The sequence below is a fragment of the Cololabis saira genome, chromosome 10 (genome assembly GCF_033807715.1).
Source record: "Cololabis saira isolate AMF1-May2022 chromosome 10, fColSai1.1, whole genome shotgun sequence".
Taxonomy (NCBI): domain Eukaryota; kingdom Metazoa; phylum Chordata; class Actinopteri; order Beloniformes; family Belonidae; genus Cololabis; species Cololabis saira.
The window spans coordinates 32,258,508-32,283,488 of record NC_084596.1 but is presented as its reverse complement, the minus strand read 5'-3'; the positions used below and the strand labels follow the sequence as shown (position 1 = coordinate 32,283,488).

Sequence of the window (24,981 nt, the reverse complement as noted above, 5' to 3'; positions counted from 1 at the left end):
AGGATGATTGTTGCAGGAAGGCCTTTTGACGTAAAACCTACGTCAAATCAAATGCACAGAACAGGAAACTGATTTTCATACCAGGGCCCACCTGTTTCAAAACATCTAATTTTCCTTTCTCTGTCCAGCTGACACAGCTGACAACCTCCTACCTGTCTCTCAACAGGATGTCAGCACAAACCGCCCTGAAGGGGGGGAGGGGTTAGGCATATCAGGAGACTTCAAGAGATGAAGAAAGGCAATAGTGTAGGGCAAAAAGAAGGAACTTTAAATATTGGTGCTATGACAGGAAAAAGTAGAGCAGGAATATGTGATTTGAAGAATGAAGGTGGATATACTGTATGTATGTTTAGTAAACCAGGCAGAAAGGCAACAAGGTTAGAAGGACTGGAGGAGGACGGAAACAGCTTCACCATGCAGATGGGAGGAGAAATAATGTTGGGTGTGGTGATTCTGAAGGTGGTTGATGTGAAGAGTGACCCATGAGTAGGTTGTGAGTTGGAAAAGAGAGATTATGGAATGATTGAGAGAAGTTCTGAGGGAAAGAGAGCTGTGATTGGATGAGACTTAAATTGCGATTTTGGGGATGGGCACAGAGGAGAAGAGGAGGTGATGAGCAAGTATGGTCTTAAGGAAAGGAGCAAAGCTGAACAGATGGTGGTAGATTTTGGGCTTAAGCTGCGGAGATTGCATGTTTAAAGAAGAGGGAGGAGCCAGATGATATAAGAGTGCTGGACTATGTTCTTTCCAGAAGACGCACTCTGAAAGAGATTGGAGACTAGTTGTATACACGAGAAAAAAAACACCAAAAGGAGAAGTTGAAGAAGGACAACTGCTGTGTGAAATTGAGGGATGAGTTGTGACAGGCTGTAGGTGATAGAGAAGAACTGCCAGATGGCAAATGTGATAACGATGTCTCTCTGCTTTGCAGCAGTCCATGTAGTGACGATGTCATCTAGGTTGTGGTGTCCCAGTCGACCATCTGTCCACTAGCTGTGGGCTGCCTATGTTGGCTTTAATAAACATCTGTCAGCAGCAATAAAGTGAAGCAGGTGGGGTGCAAAACTGAAATAACTTGTTAAAAAAGAAACTGATTACTTGACTATGAAAATAATAGTTAGTTGCAGCTCTAATAATGGAGAGAGATAGGAAACTGCTTGGTGTGTCGACTGGACAGAGAAATTGTTAAGGCTGTGATTCAGCTGGAACTCGGTTAATTTTCTGGCTCCTTTATCTCAATTTGCTTTCCTTTTTTGGAGGTTGCTAACCTTTACTTCTTCTGCCATGGCCAGGGAATTGGCCAAACACACTGATTATTTGTTTTAAAGGCGCTTTGTTATGTTTTAGTGGATAGTAATTTTGAGGCGAGACATTGTAACTGGGCTCCATGCTTCTTTCTATTACAAACTATTTTTTGATGCGTTTCAGTATCCATTATGAGATATGAGAAAGAAATAACCAAAATGTAAACAAATACTGATTTATATTTAGCTGTTTTACATGCATTTCTGTGGGAAGTTTTTTTCAGCTTCTTTTAAAGCACCCTCAGACAGCTACACATTTAACATCATACCAAATAAGAATAGCTCCAGGAGCAGGGTTTTTTTTTTTTTTACTTTTACATTTTTAGACTTTCTTGCACTATTTTCTTGTACTTTGAGTTTGCCACGTTGTGCTTTTACTGCAGCTAGTCTTCTCATAATGGCTTCAGCATAAAGTTACTTTTTATATTCCCCATCAATGTGATGCTGCACACGGTTTATAGTATCAATCAAGTCCTAAGTGGCTATTGCTTAGCAACACAAGGCCAGTCTCCAGCGTCAACTTTTTATGGACACTCACAAACAAGCCTTTCCGAAAGCGCACACACACCCTCACTACCACTTTTGGATATGATTAGCATAATGACAGCAATTAATCAGAGGCTCAGGCTGTTTCTCTCTGAGATGTGGAGGGGTGGTGGTGTCGAGGGGTGACGGCGTTAATTTTAGAGTGCTTTTGAGTTGCCGCTCCCGCTTTAATGACCCTTGCAGAGGACCAGAGGAGAGTACGCTTTACGATGTGAACAATTTCTCATGGCTTCGTGTTACTTGACAATAAGGATACAGCTGTCCCTGTGCACCTGAGAGCCACACAGACTCATCCATCCCCACTCCATTAGTCCATTAAGGGCCGGAAGGAAAATGAAGACAGAGAGAAGATAAAAAAAAAGAAAAGGAGAAAGAACCTGGGCTGGAAGCACGGTGTGTTGGAAGATCCAGACATGGATGTAGCAGTGATGTGTGTGGGGATGAAAGATAGCCAGAGTAAATCAGAATCATGTATGATGTGATGCTCTTGAATTTATAATATTTCAGATGGGGACATCATGGAACTCTCTTACTTTAAAAAACCCATGGAAGCAACAACAAAGAATTGCAATAACAATACTCTATGCATAACATCTTGAGTTTCCACTCCTTTCAAGATATTTGCCATCATAAGATCCCCAAAGTTGGTGTTTTTTTCTGTGCAACTCAAAGGGGACTTGACTAGAGACGGATCTCTCCTACGCTGTCAGTGTTTGCATGATATCTTGTTTTTGTGTATGACCTTGAGCTTTATCCAAGGCTTGTTAAAGCAGAGACGAAATGCTGACAAGCTAAACGTCATGGTAAAAGTTTGACACCCCAGAGTTGTTGCAGGTAGAGGGAGCTGTCAGTCAAGATGGGAGCCGTGAGGTGTTTTCAGATGAGTTGCTCAAGCTTGGTTAATGAATTTCAAGTTGTTGTTTGCTGTCTTGTGGCATTTTTAATGAGTTTCCTGACATTAACCCTGTTTTTTTTTTTTTTTTTTTTTGCATAATATAAGGGTATGAGTTATCGCAATGCCATTAAAACACAAGGTTTTCCAACAATGGTCTGAAATAATCCTTAAAGATCATTGATTTTTTTTTTTTTTTTTTACCTCATTTCCCCTGTTTGTTCTAACAACACATCAACCTACTGGGGCTTTTGAAGTGCTATTACAATCTGGTTTTGATTAAATTATGGGTTCTGATTTCAACTTTTAATTTACTTCCTGCTATCCTGTTGTGGTCATTTATCCACTTTACATCTTTGCAAATCATAACTGATTGACTTTTGGATTGTTAGTTACATGAGTGAAAATTGTAAAATGGTTGAATCACTTTCTTGATATGTTATAAAACAATAGTTTTAGATCTTATTTAACCCTTGCAAGACGCTAAAGATAGGCAAGCCCTCTGAGGATATATACAACCGAGTGAAAATATTTCTATGAAGGTATTGCCTTCTTTGCCTTTTGCTGCCTTTTGCATTAACACAAATTTTATTTGCATAAAAAAATGATTACATCCTCTACATTGTTAAGCTTGTATCCAAGCAAATTATGGTACTATAGTTATAAATTAAGATAAATATGATATGAAATAGAAATACATCTGTCCTTTTCATTCAGATGCAACTAGTACAAATTGACAATTTAAACCCAAACCTGAAGGGTCTGGTTATGAGATATGAAACATTATGTTTATAAATATGTCAAGGTTTCATTCATCAGAAATAATACAAATCTAATTGTCTGTAATTAGGTATTAAAGTTATGGAAGAGACTTTTAGATAACCAAAAGAACAGGATAAACTACAATGCAGGTTTAAGTCTGGACTGTAACTGGACTTTTACAGGAGCTTGATGTTTTTCTCTCTCTTTTTTCTCCATTGTGTGATGAATATGCTGATATTCTTAGCATCTTTATCCTGTTGCATGAACATGTTTTGGCTTTAGCTCTGAAACAGTTATCCACACATTTGACTCTACAATACAGACGAGTTCATCATGCTCAAGTCTTCTGACAGCAAGACAACCCCTAACCATCAGCTCTCCACCACCGTGCTTGAAAGTTGCTTTACTATTATCATTATAGTAATTTTTCACTGTAGTATTATTGACTCTTAATCATTTTGAAATGGTCTAATAATCCTTCCCAGACTGATGGCCGGCTATAATATTTCTCTAAGATCGTTGCTGTTGTCTTTTGCTTTTAGCATTGTGTCAAAACACCTGCATGACTTAAAGTTTTACTGCATAGTTTTAAGTGAATAATTAACCTTTTGTCTTGAATCTCTGTTTTGTTTGCAGATATCAACATGGCAGGTGAACCAAAACCATACAGGCCTAAGATAGCCTCCAAGAGACCCCTCTCATCTCTCTACAGGTGTGTGATATGCGAGCCAGCTGCATATTCCCTTGTTGCATTAGCACCAATTACTAAGCTTTACCTACTGTATCTCAGGTTGGTGTAACTTGATAGAAAAAACGAGACTGAGACTGAGGACCGTCACTTTTTATCCAATATTCAAACATTTGTGTTAAAAATAGTATTCATAATTCATAATTGAGCCATTTAAATGTCTCCATAATCTCATGTTAAAAGCGCATTTGCTACTGTATAAATGATGTTGTTCATAGCTAAATGATGTTGTGGTACTTTTTTGTACCTTTTTGAAGATATTTAGAAACAACTGCTCTGAACTTTTTATGTCACTGGTGTGTTCTTTTGGAACAACGCTCAAACATGGAGCTAGGACAGTCTCATAATTCGCAAATGCACACACCGTTTCACAAATGCACAGGACAAAATTCACAAACGCACACACCGATTCGCAAATGCACAGGACTAAATTCACAAATGCACACACAGTTTCACAAATGCACAGGACAAGTTTCACAAATGCACAGAACAATTCACACGTGTGTAGGACAAGATACACAAATGTATTTTTGATGCACACACAAATATAACCTGATTTGCGTGTGACTTTTAAGACTCCGCTGACGTGACTTTTGTGAGGATTTATCACGTCAAGTGGAGAACTTTGTCACATGACAACCATGCTAATGCAACTTGTCATTTTGCTGTTGAGTTTTATCAACATTCTGAAATATCCCTCAAGTTTTGCAGTAGAAATGTATGGGGGGTGGGGCGAGGTGGGGATAATTCAAATATATTTGAACTTGTTACACAACTGCATGGTTGAAGAAAATAAAAAAAAGACAGCCTTACCAGGGATCTTTAGAGATTCTTAGCTTTTGAACCCTTTATCCCCCTGCATGCTTCAGTATCACTGAGCATCACTGAGCAGTGAAACTAAAGCAGCTAAAGCTTTAAAGCTAAAAAAAAACCTTTTAACACAAAGACATATATGACAGAGTCTTCTTCTCATCTAACTCATCTTTTAAGATACCACATATATACAGTATAGATTGAGATAACTCAGCTTTTAATATTCCACATTTTGCTTTTTTACAGTGGCTACGAGTTTGATTATGACTACTACAGAGACGATTTCTACAGCAGGTATGTAGAAGTCTTCATGCTTTTTTTTCCCTTTGCACATCTTTTGTCAACAAGTCCCCTTTTTTTTCTCATCATTTACCCTTAAGTGCACAATTTCAGTCCATCCATTTACAATCTTGGAAAAAGGCGATTTTCAGGATACAAAAATGTCCAAATCTCCCTTTCAGGATAAAGTAACTGCATTATGACTGGTGTAATGAATGTCCTATTGAGGGGGTGTTTTTCCTCTCCATTGAGCTTACTAATGATGCTTCTATCCGCTGAAAGTCAGATCGTCCCCCAGCTGGTCATTTGTGCAAGCGAGGCTGAGGATGTATCTGGTGCTGACATTTTCATTGGTTTGTTTACCGCCCCTACTCTACAATCTCAGAGAAAGTTGGGTCTTTCAGCTTTGAGATACAGTATTATTGCTAATTTGACATGTTTTGGACAACTGGGAACTGGATTTTTGGAACTGCTGTGTAAGTGGTCAGTGTACCAATTTCATTCAGATATATTTTGTCCCCACAACTAACCCCTTACATTCCATTTATAGTCCACTTTTTTACGTTTATACATCCGTCTGTTCTAAACTTTGTTTCTGTCACTGTCCTTCATACTTCTGTACTGTACGTCAATAGCGTCCATATGGTTGTTTAGCAGCACATCCACCAGGGGGCTGTCATGAGTCGATCACACAGCAAGTCTGCTGTTAATTTAAAGGAGCTGTATGTAAGAGCAATAATAAAACGAATCATAAAATGACCCCGATATGTCAACAGACATTTAAAAATCATGTTCATTTCAAATACTTATGTCACTGACAACAGCACTCAAGCCAGGATATTCCAGTTTAAAAAGAGGAGTTGCAGCCCTCAACTGATGTTTATGTTGTCATTTTTTGTTTTGGCCTGAAGCTCCACCCTCCACCTATCTCCCAATCACGAAATCAGTAATGTTTCGGCATCCGGGTTGCCAGCTCGGCTCTAATTATGGCAGCCATGGCAGCCTACGTTCCTGCTGCATTCTGCAGCCTACCTGGCAACCTCTGGTCGGGGGGAGGAGGGGGAGGGTACACGCCGCTCAACAATATTTTGAAAGTGACTGCAGTACCAGTTTTGGCCATTTCTTACAGACGGCTCCTTTAAGCAAAAAACGTTTCGATAAACAAATAATAAATATATAGATAGCCATATATAGAGATGAGTTGACTGTGGAGGTCATTGGAAAATATGGAAGTCATTCATGTTCAATGTTTAAATGCGCTCCGTTGGGGGAACGAAAAATGGGAACGACCACTGAATAAATGTCAAATTGTTTTCCTTAATTTTACCCAAATTGATGACAAAACGTCTCACTATTTGCGGATACCCGCTGCAACGACATTCTGGACTGCATATAACACCTGGGAAATGGTTCTTGTTCAGAACTGGTTCCCAGTGTTTCAATTCCTTGGAATCGTTTGCAAGATTTTCAAACGATTCCCTTTTTGATTCCAGTGGGCATCAATGACGTCATCATGCATATTTTCGTAGCGTACATTCAATAGCTTACGTTGCATAGCTTATATTGCATAGCAGTCAATAGTAAACATGGCCATCCTCCAGGATGGCAATGCCCAGGACTGTTAGGTAGGAGCACTGGGTGATAAAATGGGGAAAAAACCGGGATAAAAATATAAAAAAAAAAAAAAATAGTAAACATGGCACCCAAGCAATACAAATGCTCGAAAGCCTGGTTACCTTTTAGTAAAAAAATCGACAACAGGGCAACTTGCAATACTTTTGCGCACACAGCATGCAACCTAACCATTTTTCCAAATCAGAATCGATAATGGAATCAATAAAGAACCGAATTGTAATTGTAATTGTAAAAATCGTATCAATTCTGGTCCCAACCTGTGAGTGAGGCTGAGCGGCTTTATTATTTTTTTCTGTTTCGTTTTCCTCACGTTTGATTGACAATTAAAGGGGACCTATTATGGCATTTAATGGCATTTATATTTTAAACAGGCCTTGAATGTCTTAAAAACAATCAAAAGCTTGTTTTTTCTACACAAATTAGAAATTCAGCCTCTGGGCCATGTCTTTATTTTTACCGCTTCTAACCTCCTTCTCTATGTTGGATTCTGAGGTGAGGGGAGGCTATGGTAATGAGGCTCTGCGCTGATTGGCTGCCTGAATGACGTGTAGCAGGGGAGGGCACAAAGCCTCCCTCCGGGCAGAAGAGCAGCGGCTGCGTACACTATTAAACCGTGTCCCATGCGAGCGAGCTTCAGCGACAAAATCAATTCCATTGCTTTATTTTCTATTGGACTGTCCTAACTGGCGTGAGTTTAACGGTTTCCGTGTGGACAGAGAGCGTCCGATGTCACGCAGCTCGACGCAATAGTCGGACGCTCGAATGCAGTTATGACACGGTGTAAACGACTCCCTGGGATCTTAAGCCTGAATTACGGTTCTGCATTAAATCGACGCGTACCCTACGCCGTAGGCTCTGTTGGTGTAACGCGAAACCATAAATCAGTCTTTAGTTCCCTGAAGGGGGGAACGTGTCACCTCGTCTTCACACTAAGTCACACAGGAAGATTTAATTTAATTCTTAACAGGTACACCGCAGTTATTTACTCCGATTCCTCATCATTTAATTTCTTATGACAAGACAAATGAATCATGTTAACTGTAAAGAAATCACAACACTGAATTTTCACAAATGGCAACTTTATTGTTAAAAAAAATAAAATAACATTTGTACACATTATATACACCATACACTGTTTATACACACCAAGTTGTACATAAATAACATTTATGCACTTCAGTTCTTACTCGTACTCCGATTCCTCATCATTTCATTTCTTATGCTACAAGACAAATGAATTATGTTAACTGTAAGGAAATCACAACACTGAATGTTCACAAATGGCAACATTATTGTTAAAAAAACATTTATGCACTATTGCTGGCTCAAGGAAGGACCGTGCATTTCTTCTGAAGGTGTCGTTGAACAGCTTCAGGTGCATTGCTTGGAAGATCTGAAAGCATAAACAGAAATAAATGCTAAGTATTTAGCTAAGCTATGCATGGGCTAAGCTAATACTTAGCTCATGCAAAGATCATACTTGTAGACAAATAGACAAAAACGTCACTTACCGCTGACTCGTGTGCAGTTCCTTGGTCCATACTGTAGGTACTGATTCTTTTATGAGGGTAAGTGTCAATGCAAAACCTAATTTTTACTGTCCATCGTTGTTGAAACAGCCACACGATACATTTATACACTTCGAAACAATGGCAGACTTCTTGTCCCGGCGGAGTTAGTTGTGGGCGTGGTTTCAGGCAGCGGAGGCAGACCAAGGCGTGGTTTGCATTTTGCTTACGTAACGAAAATGCGCAAATCTGAACGGCTCATAAAAGTCACATGACACTGGACGGCTCATCTGGGCTGCTGTACAGACCCTGCAGAATTTGGTTGCTTTACTCCTTCTCTGTGTTGGCAGGCTCAGGGCAGACCACTTTATATATGTTAAAGCAAGAAAAAACGTGTTTTCCATAATAGGTCCCCTTTAAGTCACTGTGCTCAATACTGCCCCCATTACTTCTGGTGGTATTGCTCTGTTTCATCCGTAATATCAAACATCGAAAGACCGATGGAATCGACCCATTGTATGGACAGAAGGCTCCATCTGTCTCCGTATGAAACGGAGAGTATTAATGGACTTTAAGACTACTGGACAAAATTATTGATTCGTGAAATTTCTAAAGTGTATCCAGCTTCTTTGCCTGATGGCAGCTGAGACAGGCAAAAAAAAACAAACTGAAAATGTGTGTGTGGATGGAGATAAAGAATAAAAGCACTTTTTTTTTTTACCAGGTTTGCATGTTCACCCCTTTTTCAGGAAATGTGATTGTTAATGTAGTAATCTACCTTTGCAGCATTTCTGCAGCTCAACTTCATTTTTTCATGTGTCTTCAGACTCTTTGAGTATCATGGCCGCGTTGCACCCCCAACCCGAGCTGTTATCCCCATCAAACGTACACGGCTGGTCGCTCCATCCACTCGCAGAGCCAAATCCTGTTTTCCAGCCAGGGCCTGTTCGTCGTCTTCATCATCCTCTTCATCCTCCCGACCGTTCAACGCTGGCTCCTCCATCACTGGTCCTAAAAGTATGTTTACTTTTATAATAGCTTTGGTGATGTTCTTTTAGTTTTCATTACCGGTATATCAAAAATGTACCCACTCTGGTAAATGTTGTGATTTAGAAAAAAAATGCTTTTAAAAATCGAAAAAAAAGCTGTAAAATCATTTGTGTTTTAACTGCAATTGATAGTTGGTAATATGAGTTAACTTTTTGCAAGTAGACATTTTCTAAACAGTAATATCCTGGGAAGTCCAAACTTGCTCTACTTGATATTGAACGGCTCATGTGTCAGCACCTGGTGCACAACAACATACATGTCTATTAGTTTTACAAGGAGTGCTGGACAGTTACCTTTCTTAAACAGGGTATTTTCAGTATTTCTTTTGTCAATACATCATATCTTTACGTCCCAGTGTGGTCCCGTTTCTTAACGCAGCTGGTTGTCTGCGAACAACGCAAACAGAAAATATATTCCAGCATTAACAGTCCCGGGGAAGCTGCTCTGCCCTGTACCTGGAAGTAATCCTGTAGTTCTGTAGCTTCTGCACTGGTTTCTCAGGCGGCCGTTTCGGCATGTTTGTTTTGTTCTTGAGGGCAGTGGGGGCGGGAGGGGCAGAGAAGCGCGCAGTGTCCCCAGCTTTCAGTGATCCATCTTGGAGCATTTTCTAGAAAGAAAAGTTCATTTAGTTCAGGAGTTTTCAAAACAAGCGCTTTTTAACGCTGCCGCTACTTTTCGACGCCATGTTCATTGTTTGATAGTTTCACACCATGCAAATGTGTGAATTAAATGACGTGACTACTGGGATTAAAGCTCACCGGGCGAAAATATAATAATGAAAAAAATGATCTTTAGACATACGAATTGATTTTTAGGAATTAATATGAGAATCGATTTAGAATCGGAAAATCGGAAATTGTACAGCACAGTGGTAGCAAAAGTAGCAGCGTTGACATGTTTCTTACAAGTTAGCAAGCTAACTAAAGGTTAGCTTATTGGGGTCACATGTACTTCAGTAAAAGTTAACGATGTGTCTTTGTACCTGCAGATGCTTTTTTAAGTTGGACGTTGATCCCCTGGATGTTGACAGCACACTGCTGGAAGGCATAGTTTGCATTGTACTGTGATGTTGATAGACTTCTCTGATTTAGATACAAAATGATGCCGGAGTTTCCTGCCGGCGAAGGCGTCTCTCTCTTCGCAAGCGGTCGTAGTTATCTACAGCAGTGATTCTTAACCATAGGGCCGCGGCCCACACTTGGGCCGCGAGCGCCATCTAGTGGGCCGCAAAAAGAATTCAGTTTTGTACGTGTGGGCCGCGTGGGCCGCGGGACTGCATAGCAACTCCCGACCAAATGAGGAGAAGACACTCAGCTAGCTGTATGCGTAATAGTAAGAGAAATGGTGTGTATTTACAGAGTAAATCCTTCATTTTGCACAGAGTACGTTTATATCCGCCAGGATCAGGGATCGATTACTTGGGTCTGCGCCCACCAACGGGGAGCGAGCGCGGCGTGATCATTTATCCCGACGCGTCCCCATGGCCGGGGAGGTCGGCTGCCGCTCGGGCGGCTCCGGTGGGCTCCGTCGTTACTTCTGAAGGATGGATGCGTGGGCTGACGTGTGTGCTGGGCTGGACTGTTGTTCGGGCTTTTGAAAAAGCATCGGAAAATGACTAGGCTGCAGCGGCCAGAGCTGCGGGCTCTGGCCGTCGCAGCTGATCAGGCTCGGATGAAACCCGACACGCGCAGTCCTGACAACTTATTAATGTAAATAACTTAAAGTAAAATCAAACTAAGTTTTGTCCCCGCTCTATTTTTAAATATGCACACTTGTATGCTTGTGTGTGTGTGTTGTTGTAAGGCGGCGCTCCGTGTGTGTTGACGGCGCCTTTCCACACGGCGCGCTGTGTGTGTGTTTTACATACAGAAATGACACACAAAACTGAGGGTGCGCTTTTCCACACGGCGCCCAAATGGTCGTCAAAATACGGTAATTAGCTTGGCTCTATATACAGAGATGAGAAGCGTAACAGGTGGAAAGGGAAGTTCAACCCTGAATGGACAGATTCATCCTGGTTCAGTCTTCACACTGGGACAAAACCAGTGTCTCATACGTTCAGAGACCATGTCGTTCAAAGTGCGAAAGTGAAACGCCACTGAAACAAAACAGTTTTTCATCAAACATATCCACTCAAGTCTGAACTGAAGTCACAGAAAATAAACTGACCATCTTAAAACATCCTGCCCATGTTTGGGTCCAGATACAGCTGTGAAGCAGCTTTCTCCACAATGAACATAATTAAAACTAAATATTGTTCCAGGCTCAACAATGAACATAATTAAAACTAAATATCGTTCCAGGGTCATCAATGAGCACCTTTACATGCATATGAGAACCTGACACCATCCAGCCCAGATTTAAAGTCCTGACAGGAGAAATTAGAGCTCAGTTCTCTCACTGAACGACAGAAAGTGGGGACATACGATTATAAGAGGGGAAGAAAGAGAAACTGCAAAACTGTTCAATTGTTAATCAAATCAAATCAAATCAAATCAAACTTTATTTATAAAGCACCTTTCATACAAAAAAAAATGTAACACAAAGTGCTTTCCATAAAACATAAACATAAAATGTATTAATGACCCCCCCCCTCCCCCCTCCCCGCACACACACAGACACACACACAGACACACGGTGCAGACATGGCTAGGCACAGAGGATCCAGGTGAGGAAACGGTAACGGGGAGCCGTCCAGGCCAGGAGGTCTCATAGCCCGCAGCTACAAGGGGGGGGGGGGCACAGAGACCATCCCGGCCCGGATGGATAGAGGAGTCCACACCACAGCGGTGAAGCCGTGGTGCAGAGCTCTACAACCATCCAGGCCAGAACGACCCCCAGGACGACCCCCCTGCAGGCCAGAGTCACTCCCAGCATGGAGGCTCCCCATGAGGAAACACTGGAGATAAAAGCTACAAGAAAGCAGGATAAGATACACTAAAAGCGTTTAAAAAGTATAACATAACATAAAATCCTAAAAGTATGTCTAAAAAGCAAGACATTAAAAACTAAAGGAATAAGACAGTAAAATGTATAAAATAGACCATAAATAATGACTAAAATATTTAGATAGAACATTAAGATAAAACAATGAAAATAAAATATGATAAAAAAAAAAGGATAAACTAAATATAAAACAGAGCAGTAAGATCCAATAAAAATAAGGGTGAGCATAAGAAATGTAAAAGAGTTAAATGAGTCAGTTAAAAGCCTTATTAAAGAGATGGGTCTTGAGCCTCTTTTCAAAAACATGAACAGTCTCTGCGGCCCTGAGGTTCTCCAGGAGGTTGTTCCACAATCGGGGACCATAAAAACTGAATGCCGCCTCCCCGTGTGTCCTGGTTCTAACTTTTGGTATGGTTAAAAGGCCAGCACCGGAGGACCTCAGGGTCCGTGAGGGTTGATAGGGTAAAAGTAGTGCAGACAAATAAGAAGGCCCAAGACCATTAAGACACTTAAAAACCAGTAAAAGAACCTTAAAATCAACCCTGAAGCGCACGGGGAGCCAATGCAGCGATTTTAAAACAGGTGTAATGTGCTCCCGCCCTCTGGTCCTCGTCAGCACGCGTGCGGCTGAATTCTGTAATAATTGTAGATGTACATGTTCTTTTTGGGAAGACCAGAGAGCAGGGCGTTACAATAATCTAAACGACATGAGATAAAAACATGCATCAGCACCTCCGTACTAGCCTGAGAGAGAAACGGGCGGACTCTGGCTATGTTCTTAAGATGGTAAAAACCTATCTTTGTTATGTTTTTAATATGTGGAATAAAAGTGAGCTCAGAGTCAAAAATCACGCCCAGATTTTTAACTGATTTTGAGGGTTTAAAATTCTGTAACTTTGGTAAAAGTTTCTCTCTCTGGCCTTCAGGACCGATGAGTAAAATCTCTGTTTTGCCCTGGTTGAGCTGTAGGAAGTTTGCTGCCATCCATGACTTGATGTCTAAAATACAGTTAAAAAGGGCATCAATTGGCCCAGTGTCATCAGGAGACACGGCGATGTACAGTTGCGTATCGTCAGCGTAGCTGTGGAAGCTGATGCCGTGTCTCCTGATGACGTCCCCAAGAGGCAGCATGTACAGATTAAAAAGAGTTGGACCTAAAATTGACCCTTGGGGAACCCCACACCTTATTTTATAGATTCCTGAGGAACATGTATCCAAACTTACAAAGAAACTTCGATCAGTGAGGTAGGACGTGAACCATTTAAGAACAGTACCAGAGAGGCCGACCAGGTGCTTCAGTCTGTTTAATAAAATGTGATGGTCTACTGTATCGAAGGCGGCGGTTAGATCCAGCAGAACCAAGACTGTGAGTTTTTGGTTATCTAAATTGCACCTGATGTAATTTAAAATCTTTAAAAGTGCTGTCTCTGTACTGTGGTTCATCCTAAAACCGGACTGATGAGCCTCTAAAATGTGTGTTGAGTTTAAAAATTCATTCACTTGGTTAAAAACAAGTTTTTCTAAAATTTTACTTAAAAACGGTAAGTTGGATACAGGCCGGTAGTTATTTAAAACATTGGGGTCCAACCCACTCTTCTTCAGAAGGGGCTTCACCACCGCCGTTTTAAAGGCGGTGGGGAAGACACCCGTCTGAAGAGAACAGTTGACCAAGTACAAAAGCTGTTCCTCAAAGAATTCATAGAGTGTTTTAAAAAACGGTGTGGGAATGGGGTCTAAAAGGCAGGTTGTGGGCTTTACCTTGGAGAAAACTCTACAAAGTGTCCCCGCATCAACCAAGGCAAAACTCTCCAGTGTTTCCTCAGGTAAAAGCACTGATCCAGGTGTGTTAAGAGTTAAAATCGGTTGAGATAAAAGACTGGATCTAATGTCATCAATTTTACCCCTGAAGTGGTCTGCAAAATCCTCACAGTAACGGTCTGTTGCTGTTTTATGGGATCTGTCAGGGTTTCCATTTGTTAAAAAATCTATTGTGGAGAATAGGAATTTGGAATTGTTTTTGTTATTTAAAATTAAGTTTTTGAAATGTGAAGTTCTTGCTTTTTTAATAGTATTATTGTAGTTTTTAAGGAGTTGGCATAAAATTTCATAGTGTATAGTGTATGTTAAGATGTGTTTATATTCATTTATTATAAAAATGTGTTGAGACAATTAACAAAGAAAAGGGGAAATTCAAACTGCTGGTAGAGAAATAAAATAAAATAGCATTTGAAAAATAAAATAAAATCTATTTTATTTTTAAGAGAAAAAAATGTTCTGGACCTTCGCTTGAGTAAATTTTCTCTAAATGGACCTCTTAAAGTTTTAGTTGAATACCCCTGCTATACAGTGTTAATATTTAATGGGCCCCGGGCCACTCTGTACTGAAAAAATTGGGCCCCAAGGTCATGAACCTTAAGAACCCCTGATCTACAGTCTATGGTCATAACTATAAGCAGTGGTTGGTGGGATCCAAGACAACGCAGGGTCCTTTCACAAGTTAGTTTGTTGTGGTGTCGTGCCATAAAGTGCTGTAAAGTGTCACAATGCGTGTGCACGGTGCCTAGGTCAACTGCATTGTACTATTTCCCATTTGATTTTCAAATGTAATCGCACTCAGTTATCACATTTTTTTATCAAATATACCAGTACCGGGGTTACTTAATTTTTTCTATACTGTAATGGATTACAGTTACCCATTTTTTGTATCCGGATTACGCAACGCGTTACATTCAATCCCCAGCCCTGGTCATGTATCAGGTTTGATATGTTGGATCTCAATGCAGGGGAACATTAAACACTGCCATGGGATGATACCAAAACCAAAAATCCAAACATACAGAGTCAGAGAGACATGATGTTGGCGTTTTGCCCTTTGGCCCTTTTCTTTCTCAACATGCCTTTACACCATAGAGAATCCAAATGTGATGACGCAGATGTATCTTACTGTAATTATATGTTTTAACTCTGCTAATATGTATGAACAGTGAAGACAGATCAGCTGTTTACAATCAAGAAGGAGCTGTCGCAGATCAAGACAAAAATTGACTCACTGCTGGGGAGGTTGGAGAAGATTGAGAGGCAATATCGCTCTGATGCAGGTATGCTATAACAGAGGTGGAGCGGTGAATAAAATAAAAAGACACCATGTGTTTAAGTAGAAAGTGCAATGTTACAGAATGCAATAAAGGTTTATTGAGTTGCTTGCTTGAAGATTCATCTGTTGTTTAAAAATGTGCAACAAATGTCATGTTGTGATTTAAAGTGCAAGTCTCTCTCCATCTGCTTTGTCTTTTGCCAGAGATGCAAAGGAAGCAGGAAGAGACGTGTGAGTGTCTCCATGGCGACGCAAACGACCGTTCTGGGGAAGAGGAAGCGGGGACGGTCGAGGTGGAGGCGGGGGAAATGACGGATGGCGGCGAAGATGACTTTGAAGATGAAGGCACCGGTGACATGGTAAGCAAGGAATGGACATATCCGCAGTCTCAAGTAGAAGTGAGGGTTGGTCCTGTCTCTGAATTAAAGACAAAGTAACGTGTTGGCTCTCTTGCTACAAGCATCCATGTCCCTTAATGCAGCGGTGGACGCTCCTCTATGCACAAACGATTTGTGTCCGTTTGCATCGGCCAGACATTCTTTCTTCATTATTTATTTTAGATTTTATTATTTCTTTGTTTTTGCAATTATTATCTTGGTTTTCAGTTAGTTTGGCCAAACTGTAATCTCAATATGTTTTGGGGAAAAAAAATTATTTTAAAGACGTTATACGAAGTGCCAAGTGCTGGAAAATCTACAAACGTTTGTCGTGGAAATCCGAACGATGGTACAATGTTGACTAAATGTTGAAGATTAAGACTCTACTCTGCTGCATCATGCAGCCCTGATTTTGTACCAGTTCTAAAAATATTGAACATAAAAATCAATGAAAAATTGCCTAACAGTATGTATAGTGTGTATTTTGAATTTTTGGGACCAGTATAGTTTTTCTCTGAACCATTAAAAGGAGAAAGATAGCTGACGAGGTTGGATCAGTCTGCTCAACCTACCAGCCACTGGGGTGGATACATAATATAACTAATAAAGTAAATAATAACCAAAGGAAATTTTGACATGTCCCAACAACCAACCAACTTTATAAGAGACACAGTAGGTCACTATGGGGTCACCACGGTACACCAGAACTTCTTTTGCATTAATAAAAAAAAAAATAACTCAAAGAGCCTTCAACTTTTGTTTACATCTCTGTATAAAAATAATATGGTAATACCTAGCAAAAAGATCCAGGAGAAGACGTGGCAAGAAAGCAAAACCTGAAAAGTATTTTTTTTAATTTTTTTATGAAGAGCAGAATGTATCTGACAATAGTGAATATTTCATCTGTTGTCATATGACAAGACAACCCTGTTCTGTTCAATTCAATTCAATTCAATTCAATTCAATTCAATGTTATTTATATAGCGTCTAATACAACAAAAGTTGTCTCTAGACGCTTTCCAGAGACCCATACCCAGAACATGACCCCCGAGCAATTATTACATAAACAATGGCAGGTAAAAACTCCCCTAGTGGGAGAAAAACCTTAAGCCAAACAGTGGCAAGGAAAAACTCCCCTTTAGGAGGGAAGAAACCTTGAGCAGGACCAGGCTCATAAGGGGGGACCCTCCTGCCGAAGGCCAGACTGGTGGGTCAGGGACGGCAGCAGCACAGCAGGCAGGTGGAAGCAGCAACGGGATGACCAGGGGTGGGGACCGCAGGCCAATCATCAAGTCCCAGGTTGGGGTGCAGGGTCGGGGAAAGTTTGAGAAGGGGCAGGGCCAGGGAAAGGAGTCTTGACGGACAAACCTCTCCCCCGCCTCCCCGGGCCGTTACCCTTCCCCTCTCAATCCCACGCTGCAGGTTCCGGTGTCCGGCAAAGGATGCTGCAACATGGACAAAAGAGAGAAAAGGGAGGAGAAGGGGGGGCCAGCACAAGAAACTACAGGAACGACTCTGGCACACTAGAGTTTACACTACCTAGAGATTTACCAACACCAGCTAGCGGTTTACTAAACACTAACTATAGGCTTCACTAAACAGAAATGTTTTAAGTTTAGTTTTAAAGGTGGAGGTGGTGTCAGCCTCCTTAACCCAGATTGGAAGTTGGTTCCATAGTAATGGTGCCTGATAGCAGAACGCCCGCCCTCCAAATCTACATTTGGATACTCTAGGAACTACGAGTAAACCTGCACTCTGAGAACGGAGAGCTCTGACAGGAACATAAGGCACTATCAGGTCTTGCAAATAATGCGGAGCTAAGCCGTTTTGGGCTTTATACGCAAGTAATAAAATTTTAAATTGGATTCTGAATTTTACGGGTAAACAATGGAGCGACGCTAACACTCGAGAGACGTGGTCTCTCCTGCTGATTCCTGTCAGTGCTCGTGCTGCTGCATTCTGGATCAGCTGGAGCCTATTCAGCAAATTACTTGGACATCCTGCTAACAACACATTACAGTAATCCAGTCTAGAAGATACAAACGCATGAACTAGTTTTTCTGCATCACTCTGCGAGAGGATTTTCCTAATATTTGCAAGATTACGGAGATGGAAAAATGCTATTTTACAAACCTGATTAACATATGGTTTAAACAACAAATCCTGATCGAAAACAACACCAAGGTTTCTCACAGTTGCACTGGAAGCCATTGCAACACCAAGAATGATAACCTCTGTTTTATCTGAATTTAGAAGCAAGAAATTTCTGGACGTCCTTGATGTCCCTAAGACATGCCTGAAGTTTAACTAACGGTTCTGTTTCATCCGGCTTCATAGACAAGTAGAGCTGCGTATCATCAGCATAACAATGAAAGTGTATGCCGTGATTCTGGATTATACTTCCCAATGGCTGCATGTATAAACTGAACAAGATTGGCCCTAGCACTGAACCCTGCGGAACACCATAACAGACCCTTGACTGTTCTGAAGAAACCTCATGTACATGAACAAACTGGAACCTGTCAGATAGATATGATTTAAACCAACGTAGAGCTGTCCCTTTAATCCCAACAACATGCTCTAACCTGTGCAGTAAAATGCCATGATCTATAGTGTTCAGTCAGTTGGAAGTGCACTTTATTATTTGAAGAAAACAAGCAACTAAAATTGGAAGCAATTAAAGACCATGAGTCATCCAAGTGCTATGTCCATGTACACAAAATCATTTAATGAAAGTCAGCAGCAGTGGAACGGCTGCCATGGAGGAGTGGCATTCTGAAGACACAGATGGAAAAGATGGCCATTAACTCCTGGTGTGAAAAATATTGTGAAAGAAAATGCAGCAGCACCTCAAAGTGGATTCAGAGACTGACTGTCATTTGAGGTGTGGGAATGCTTTTGCCTGCTAGTCATTTGAGTTCCTGGTTTCTGCAACTTAATGATCCATCTATGACCATGGCCATATATTTTTGCAGGTATAATATCCACCTCTTTCTGTCCACCAAACCCACTTCCATCCTCCTATCCAGATTCCTCTGTGATTGTCTACAGAAAATCAGATACTGGTTCTCCCTATATTTCCTACAGTAAGCTGTATCAGTAACAAAACAGAAATTTTACTTTGTGGTACCAAATCCACCCTCGCAAAAATTAGTAGTTTCCCCCTCCCCATATAAAGAGTCTGGGTCTAGATTATTGCTTATTTCAACCCCATAATAATAATAATAATAATAATAATAATAATAATAATAATAATAATATCACCTGTTCAGCCTATTTCCATCTACACAACATCTCCCGACTCTGATGACCCCTTTCACCCTTTCAAAGTTCTGCTGTTCTGGTTCACAGCCTGATCATGTCCCATCTTGATTGCTGCAACTTCTCTCTGTTTGGTCTACCTGTGAAGTTGATCCATCAAGAAACTGGTCCAAAACTCTGCCGGGGTTTGACACTTCCCCCCAGTTTTTGAGTTTCAGTTCTGTCCCTCCTGTGTCCCATCTGCCCTGATTGTCTGCACCTGTGTCTCGTTATCCCCTGTGTATCTGGTCTTGTCATTCCCCTTCTTTTTCTCCTGCACTTGGGTCAACAACCACACCCTGACAGAAGGGGTCGGTCTGTTCTGTCAGGGTGTGGTTGTTGAGGGCCCAAGCGCAGGAGAGCAGGAGGCAGGAGTTCGTAACAAAAACAGGATTTATTTAGTAAAACAAAAATCAAAAGCGCTGCAGAGCAGGATCAAAGGCTGAACAAAAACAGGAATCCAAAAAACCAGAGGAGACATGGAGGGAACAAACAGTACGGACCGACCGGAAGAAGGGGAATGACAAAACCAGATATACACAGGGGATAATGAGACACAGGTGCAGACAATCAGGGCAGATGGGACACAGGAGGGACAGAACTGAAACTCAAAAACTGGGGGGAAGTGTCAAACCCTGACAGCCGCGCTCATCGGTACCATAATCCCCTCTGTTAATCGTATAACGCCTGTCTTGCAGCAACTCCACTTGCTTCCTATCAAAATCCACATCATGTCGAAGATCCTGTTCATTGCCTTCAAGGTCATCGACAACCTTCAGTAGCTCCTCCATCTCAACACACCCAGCTGCACTCTCAGGTCTTCCTAATCCATCCCATCACCCAACCACCTGCTCGTTTGAGCACCATTGGGTGCATAGCTTTCTGCCACTCAGACCCTGAAACACCTTCACACAGCACATGAAATCTCCCGTTCTTTGTCTGTTTTCAAATACCAGCCCCAAACTCATTTAATCAGACAGCCACACTCTTTTTATTTCTGTTGTCATGGTTTATGTTTTTAGTATTCTTTGTGTTGTGTTTTTGTTTCTTTTACTGCCGGTACGGAGACCTTGAGTATCTTCAAAGGTTATTAAAAAATAAAAAACAGCATTATTATTATTTTAATCTAACGAGTTTACGTTGTGTGTGGCTATGCATAAGAGAGAATGTGGTGAATGTGTTTACCTTTTAATTACATTTATATTGGTTGAAGTTTTTAATGTAATTGCAAAAGAAATATCATTTTATCTTAACGTGTAACATTATCTTAAACAACAGATTTTATTTTTAATGAATAAATGAATGTAAGAGAGAGTCTAGTTAATTAGCAGATAATCAGTCCATTCCTTGTCTGCATGTGTATAGCTTCAAAAGCAGCAGTAAATAAAAAATTTTTTTACTGTAAAATGATAACACACGTAGTTATTGCAGATATATGATAGAAGATTGGGTACAGATTGCAACCATACAAACCATAAATCTTATGTTCCATTTCTTTCTTTTATTGCAGATAGAGAACCACATATCAGACATTGACAACTGAACAAGGTCAGTATTGAACCTTTATGCAGTATGAACTTAGTCTAACACCCTTTTTTGTTTTGCAAAAACAGTTTGGAAAGCACTGGTGCAGAAACTATTTTAACGCCTGACAACCTCAGCAGCAGCAAAAGCAGTTCAAAATGGTTGGAGGCTTAATTTTTTTTCCACCGTTACAGAGACAGAGAATTTGAGAGACACAGCTCATTGTCCTCTGGTTTAATCCACCATCTTGTTCTTTTTAAATGAGCCGTCATTCTTTCCCTCTGGGAGCAAAAGAAAAAGGAGCCTTGCTGTAGTTATCTGTGATGGCTGTCAAAGATTTGCAAGTTCCACCAAATAGCATTAACCTTCTCCCCAGATGTTTTGTGGTTAAAGGTTGAATGATGGAATGTGCCTTTTGCCTGAAATATCCTCACAGCTGTCCTCAAGTTCAGATCTGAACAGATCTGAAGGTGGTAGACAAGCCAGTGGCACAGTGAAACATTGTTCAGATCAATATGAGGTGCTTTTGTTTGGTTCCACTTTATCTGTCTCTTTCCACCCTAAACAGGGATACCTAGAAACATGCTTTTCTAATTTTTGTTTGCTTTCAAAATCAGAATGAAAAAAAGTAATTGATTTCTCTGTTTTCTTTTTTTTTCCAAGTTGGGAGACAAAAAGAAGCAAAAACAAGAACAAGAACTTGCTAGAACCAGCAATACCTCACTGATCGAGGAGGTATATTTTACATTAAAGGCAACAGAAAGTGAGTGGCGACAGAGGGGGGCGTTTTCAGACGTGTTTATATCTCATTTCCCTCATAAAGACTTATCTGTGCTTCATCACAATGCTGGGTAAGAAAGTACAACAAGATCAGTTGCAAAGAGCAATCAATCCCCTCTAAGAAGGGTTGCTTTTCTGGAAAATATGGACTATACATGTACATTATTTTATGTGCTTAATCTATTCTGTTCTGTATTGTGAATAAAAATACAGGGATCTGACCAGATGAAACTGAGATGGTCTCTTTCGTTGTATATTTCTGTTCCTGTACATTGAAAACTGTGACATGCTGCGATACAGGCAGAGAGCTAAAGATGAATGTAAGAGGAACATATTTTATTTGGCGCCTGATGAAACTGCAATGGTTTATTTGTACACTTGAAGTAAATGTGCACTCTAGATTATTCATAATGTCTCCACACTGTATTGTATTTATATCATGTTTGTTATTTGTTGTATTGAATAAGAAGCATTTTTAGTTCATTATGTTCTCTTTATGGTAATCACAAGATGATTTGGGGTTTTTTTTTCCTGTCAGCATGACAGAGATTTGACTATTATGGATCATCTGTATTCATTATATCTGTTGTACAGTCACTGATGATACGTTTTTGACATAAACCCCCACTCTGAAAACTGTGTTGTGAGTCCTCTGTTTTTCATTTCGATATTTTACAGAAATGTATTCTTTAACTTAACTGGCCTCATTAGGTTGGTATTCAGTGTGGTCACAGCAAAACTGTGAAAGTGGTGTACTGTGGTTAGCACTTGGGTCTATCTACCGGTATGTGGAGATCGCATGTTGTATGAGAAGCTTTGTGAATACATTTGACATTACAACTGTTTCACATGACCAATAACCTCTTTAAATGCTAGATAAGTAATATGCCCAGTACTAAATGACATAAAAGAATACTAATCTCAATTCATCTTCATATTTTTCTTGCATATATGACCAGCTTCTGTAACTACGAATGCATACAATTGTTGTCACACTATGAATCAAAGAGTAGTGGAAACTCAGTGGTTACAGTCTCTGTGCACCAATATGGTTTTGTTCCAAGAAAGAAAACTACAGCTACATACAGTATGTACTGCTGATGAAGAAGTAGGGTCAAAATGATTTAGTGGAGTACTTGTGGATTTAGAGAGAGTTTACGTGTATGTGGAGGGATGACTTAGTTCGGAAGTCTGGACTGGCAGAAGGTGTGTTAGTGTAGTCCAGGTTAAGTATGAAACAGCATGACCGTGGTGAGGCGTGTAATAGGAGTAACGGTGGAAGTTGGACAAAATCAAGATGGCCCTGAGCCCTTTCTTGTCGCCATTGTGATGGATAAGTTGTCAGTTGAGGTCAGCCACGAGTCTCCATGGACTAAGATGTTTGCAAATGACATTATGATCTGAGGGTAAGGAGCAGGTGGAATTTAATCTGAAGAGGTGGAGATATGTGCTAGAGGAATAATGGTCAGTTGCGGCCAAATAGATGTGTGAAAATGATGGGAAGCAGTCAGGAGGGTAAGAGTGCTACTAGTAGATGTGAAGAAGGAATACTTGCCTCGACTGCTGAGCAGTTGGGAGGAAACTGTTGGATGTGTTGACTTTTATATTTGATAACATTGAGCTTGTGGGTGGGACTTGTCATATTAATCTTATGTCCATTCACTAAGGTAAACGCAATAATAATGTGTGTTATGTGCAGGCCATAAAGGCAACTGCCTCCAGGAATACAAACTGATTGGGACTGTGAACGAGCATGCAGCACTACTCACACTATCATCTGGGTCAGCTACAAGGGAAGCCATGCATGCACATTTGAAGCGACAAAACCTTTTGCCGTTTTCAAACCAGAGGATCCCTTGTAGCTGACTGAGATTTTCTCTTGTTCGATCCCTTTCTCTGCCACTCTTGTTTTTTCTTGAGTTTCTTAGTGGCCTCTGTCATGTTGTCCACTGTAGCCCTGTTAGTTCTATCATTTTTGCCAAACGAATGGATGGGGGTCTGCAAGAGTTCAGTAACGCTCCCTCAAAATAATTAAATATTCCTTGAGATGAATGTAAAACTGCAATTTTAACATAAAAAAAAAATAAAAATAAAAATAAAATATATATATATATATATATATATATATATATATATATATATATAGTAGCCTCAGAGTGGGGCCTGGGGCAGATGATGGATTTGCTTCACAGAGATAGGCAGTGGAAGATGCAGAGACCATGAAATTGGCTCAGAGCGAAGAGGTGAACATCTCCAGCCAGGTTAGTGATTGAGATGTGGGGCTAATTTACATTTCCACATCTGCATTAGTTCCATGCAAGACCTTTTAGAGCATGAAGTTTGTTATAAAGAGTAATCATCCATTCTTTTTCTATGTCTGCTTCATCCTGTCCAGTGTCACGGGTTGTTGGAGCTTGCCCCAGCTGTCAGTGATCGAGAGGTGAGCTCCAACATTGGCAGGTCGCTGGTCCAGCACAAGACGAACATGCAAGACCAGCAACCACTCGTGCTCACTTAGAAATATCTGAAGGGTGTCAGAGAATTCTGGTTCCACCAGTCAAACATCTCGTACCGGCAGGAAACTGCAGGAAAGAAGCTGCAACTCTACACAGAAAACAACAAAACAAAACAAAATGCCCAGGATTCAGTCGTGGACTCTTTCTGAGAGGCAGCACTTCTAACCACTATGTAGCATGACACTATGTAGCACTTTATATTCTAAAGCTAAAATCATTATTTGTTATATGATAGAAATAAATTCATCATTTGGTTCATGTTTCAATTCAGTTCCTGTTTAAAACTTATCAATTTGCGCTTTGAAGCTCTGATCGATACTCATTTAACAATGTTATCAAGCAGTGGGATGGTTTTGTTCTGGTGGGTACATTATCTTAGTTATATGAATACTATAAAATCATAATGAGTGGATTAGTACATAAATAATATTATAATAATAATAAAAGATGAAAAATAGTCTTTTTTTTTACACTAAAGCCAATTTATTACTTTGCCTGTGTTACGGGTCCCAAGGGTGAGGACCGTGGTAACAAATATGTGTACCTGTAAAAAGCAGGTGGAGTGCGGAGTGATTAAAGCATGATACGTCTCTGTTCTCCACCAGGTCATTTCTTTATTATATACAATAATAAAACACACAAAATAACTGTCACATTACGCATGGGCTTCATTTTACAACATTGCATTGTCACATTCCCTTTTACTCTTCAGTTATTTGTAACTTAAATTCCTCAGTACATTACTGGTCAAAATCCACTATACATAGTGTTAACAGCACTTCTAAAGGGGTCTAAATATCCCTTTAAATAACTCTGTGGTACACACAGGATTACCCAACGCATTTGTGTCAATATACAATATTCAAATAAAATACTACAGAAGTCACCTTAATCGGTACCTTAATGA

The 24,981-nt window shown here is 40.4% G+C and overlaps 1 protein-coding gene across 2 annotated transcripts in view; it reads left to right on the top strand.

Annotated features, from left to right (window-relative positions):
* The window catches only part of LOC133452004 (RNA-binding Raly-like protein), an 80,912-nt gene extending 58,723 nt beyond the window's left edge, over positions 1–22,189 (top strand). The window contains exons 3-9 of one of the 2 annotated variants that reach the window (XM_061731189.1): positions 4,141–4,216; positions 5,312–5,359; positions 9,314–9,504; positions 15,468–15,581; positions 15,782–15,936; positions 20,769–20,802; positions 21,442–22,189. In XM_061731189.1, the coding sequence (XP_061587173.1) occupies positions 4,141–4,216; positions 5,312–5,359; positions 9,314–9,504; positions 15,468–15,581; positions 15,782–15,936; positions 20,769–20,802; positions 21,442–21,485 (662 nt within the window). In that variant the 3' untranslated portion in view covers positions 21,486–22,189. Of the gene's footprint in view, positions 1–4,140; positions 4,217–5,311; positions 5,360–9,313; positions 9,505–15,467; positions 15,582–15,781; positions 15,937–20,764; positions 20,803–21,441 lie in introns of both variants that reach the window. The other variant, XM_061731190.1, reaches the window with a different exon arrangement.
* Positions 22,190–24,981: the final 2,792 nt, after the last annotated feature.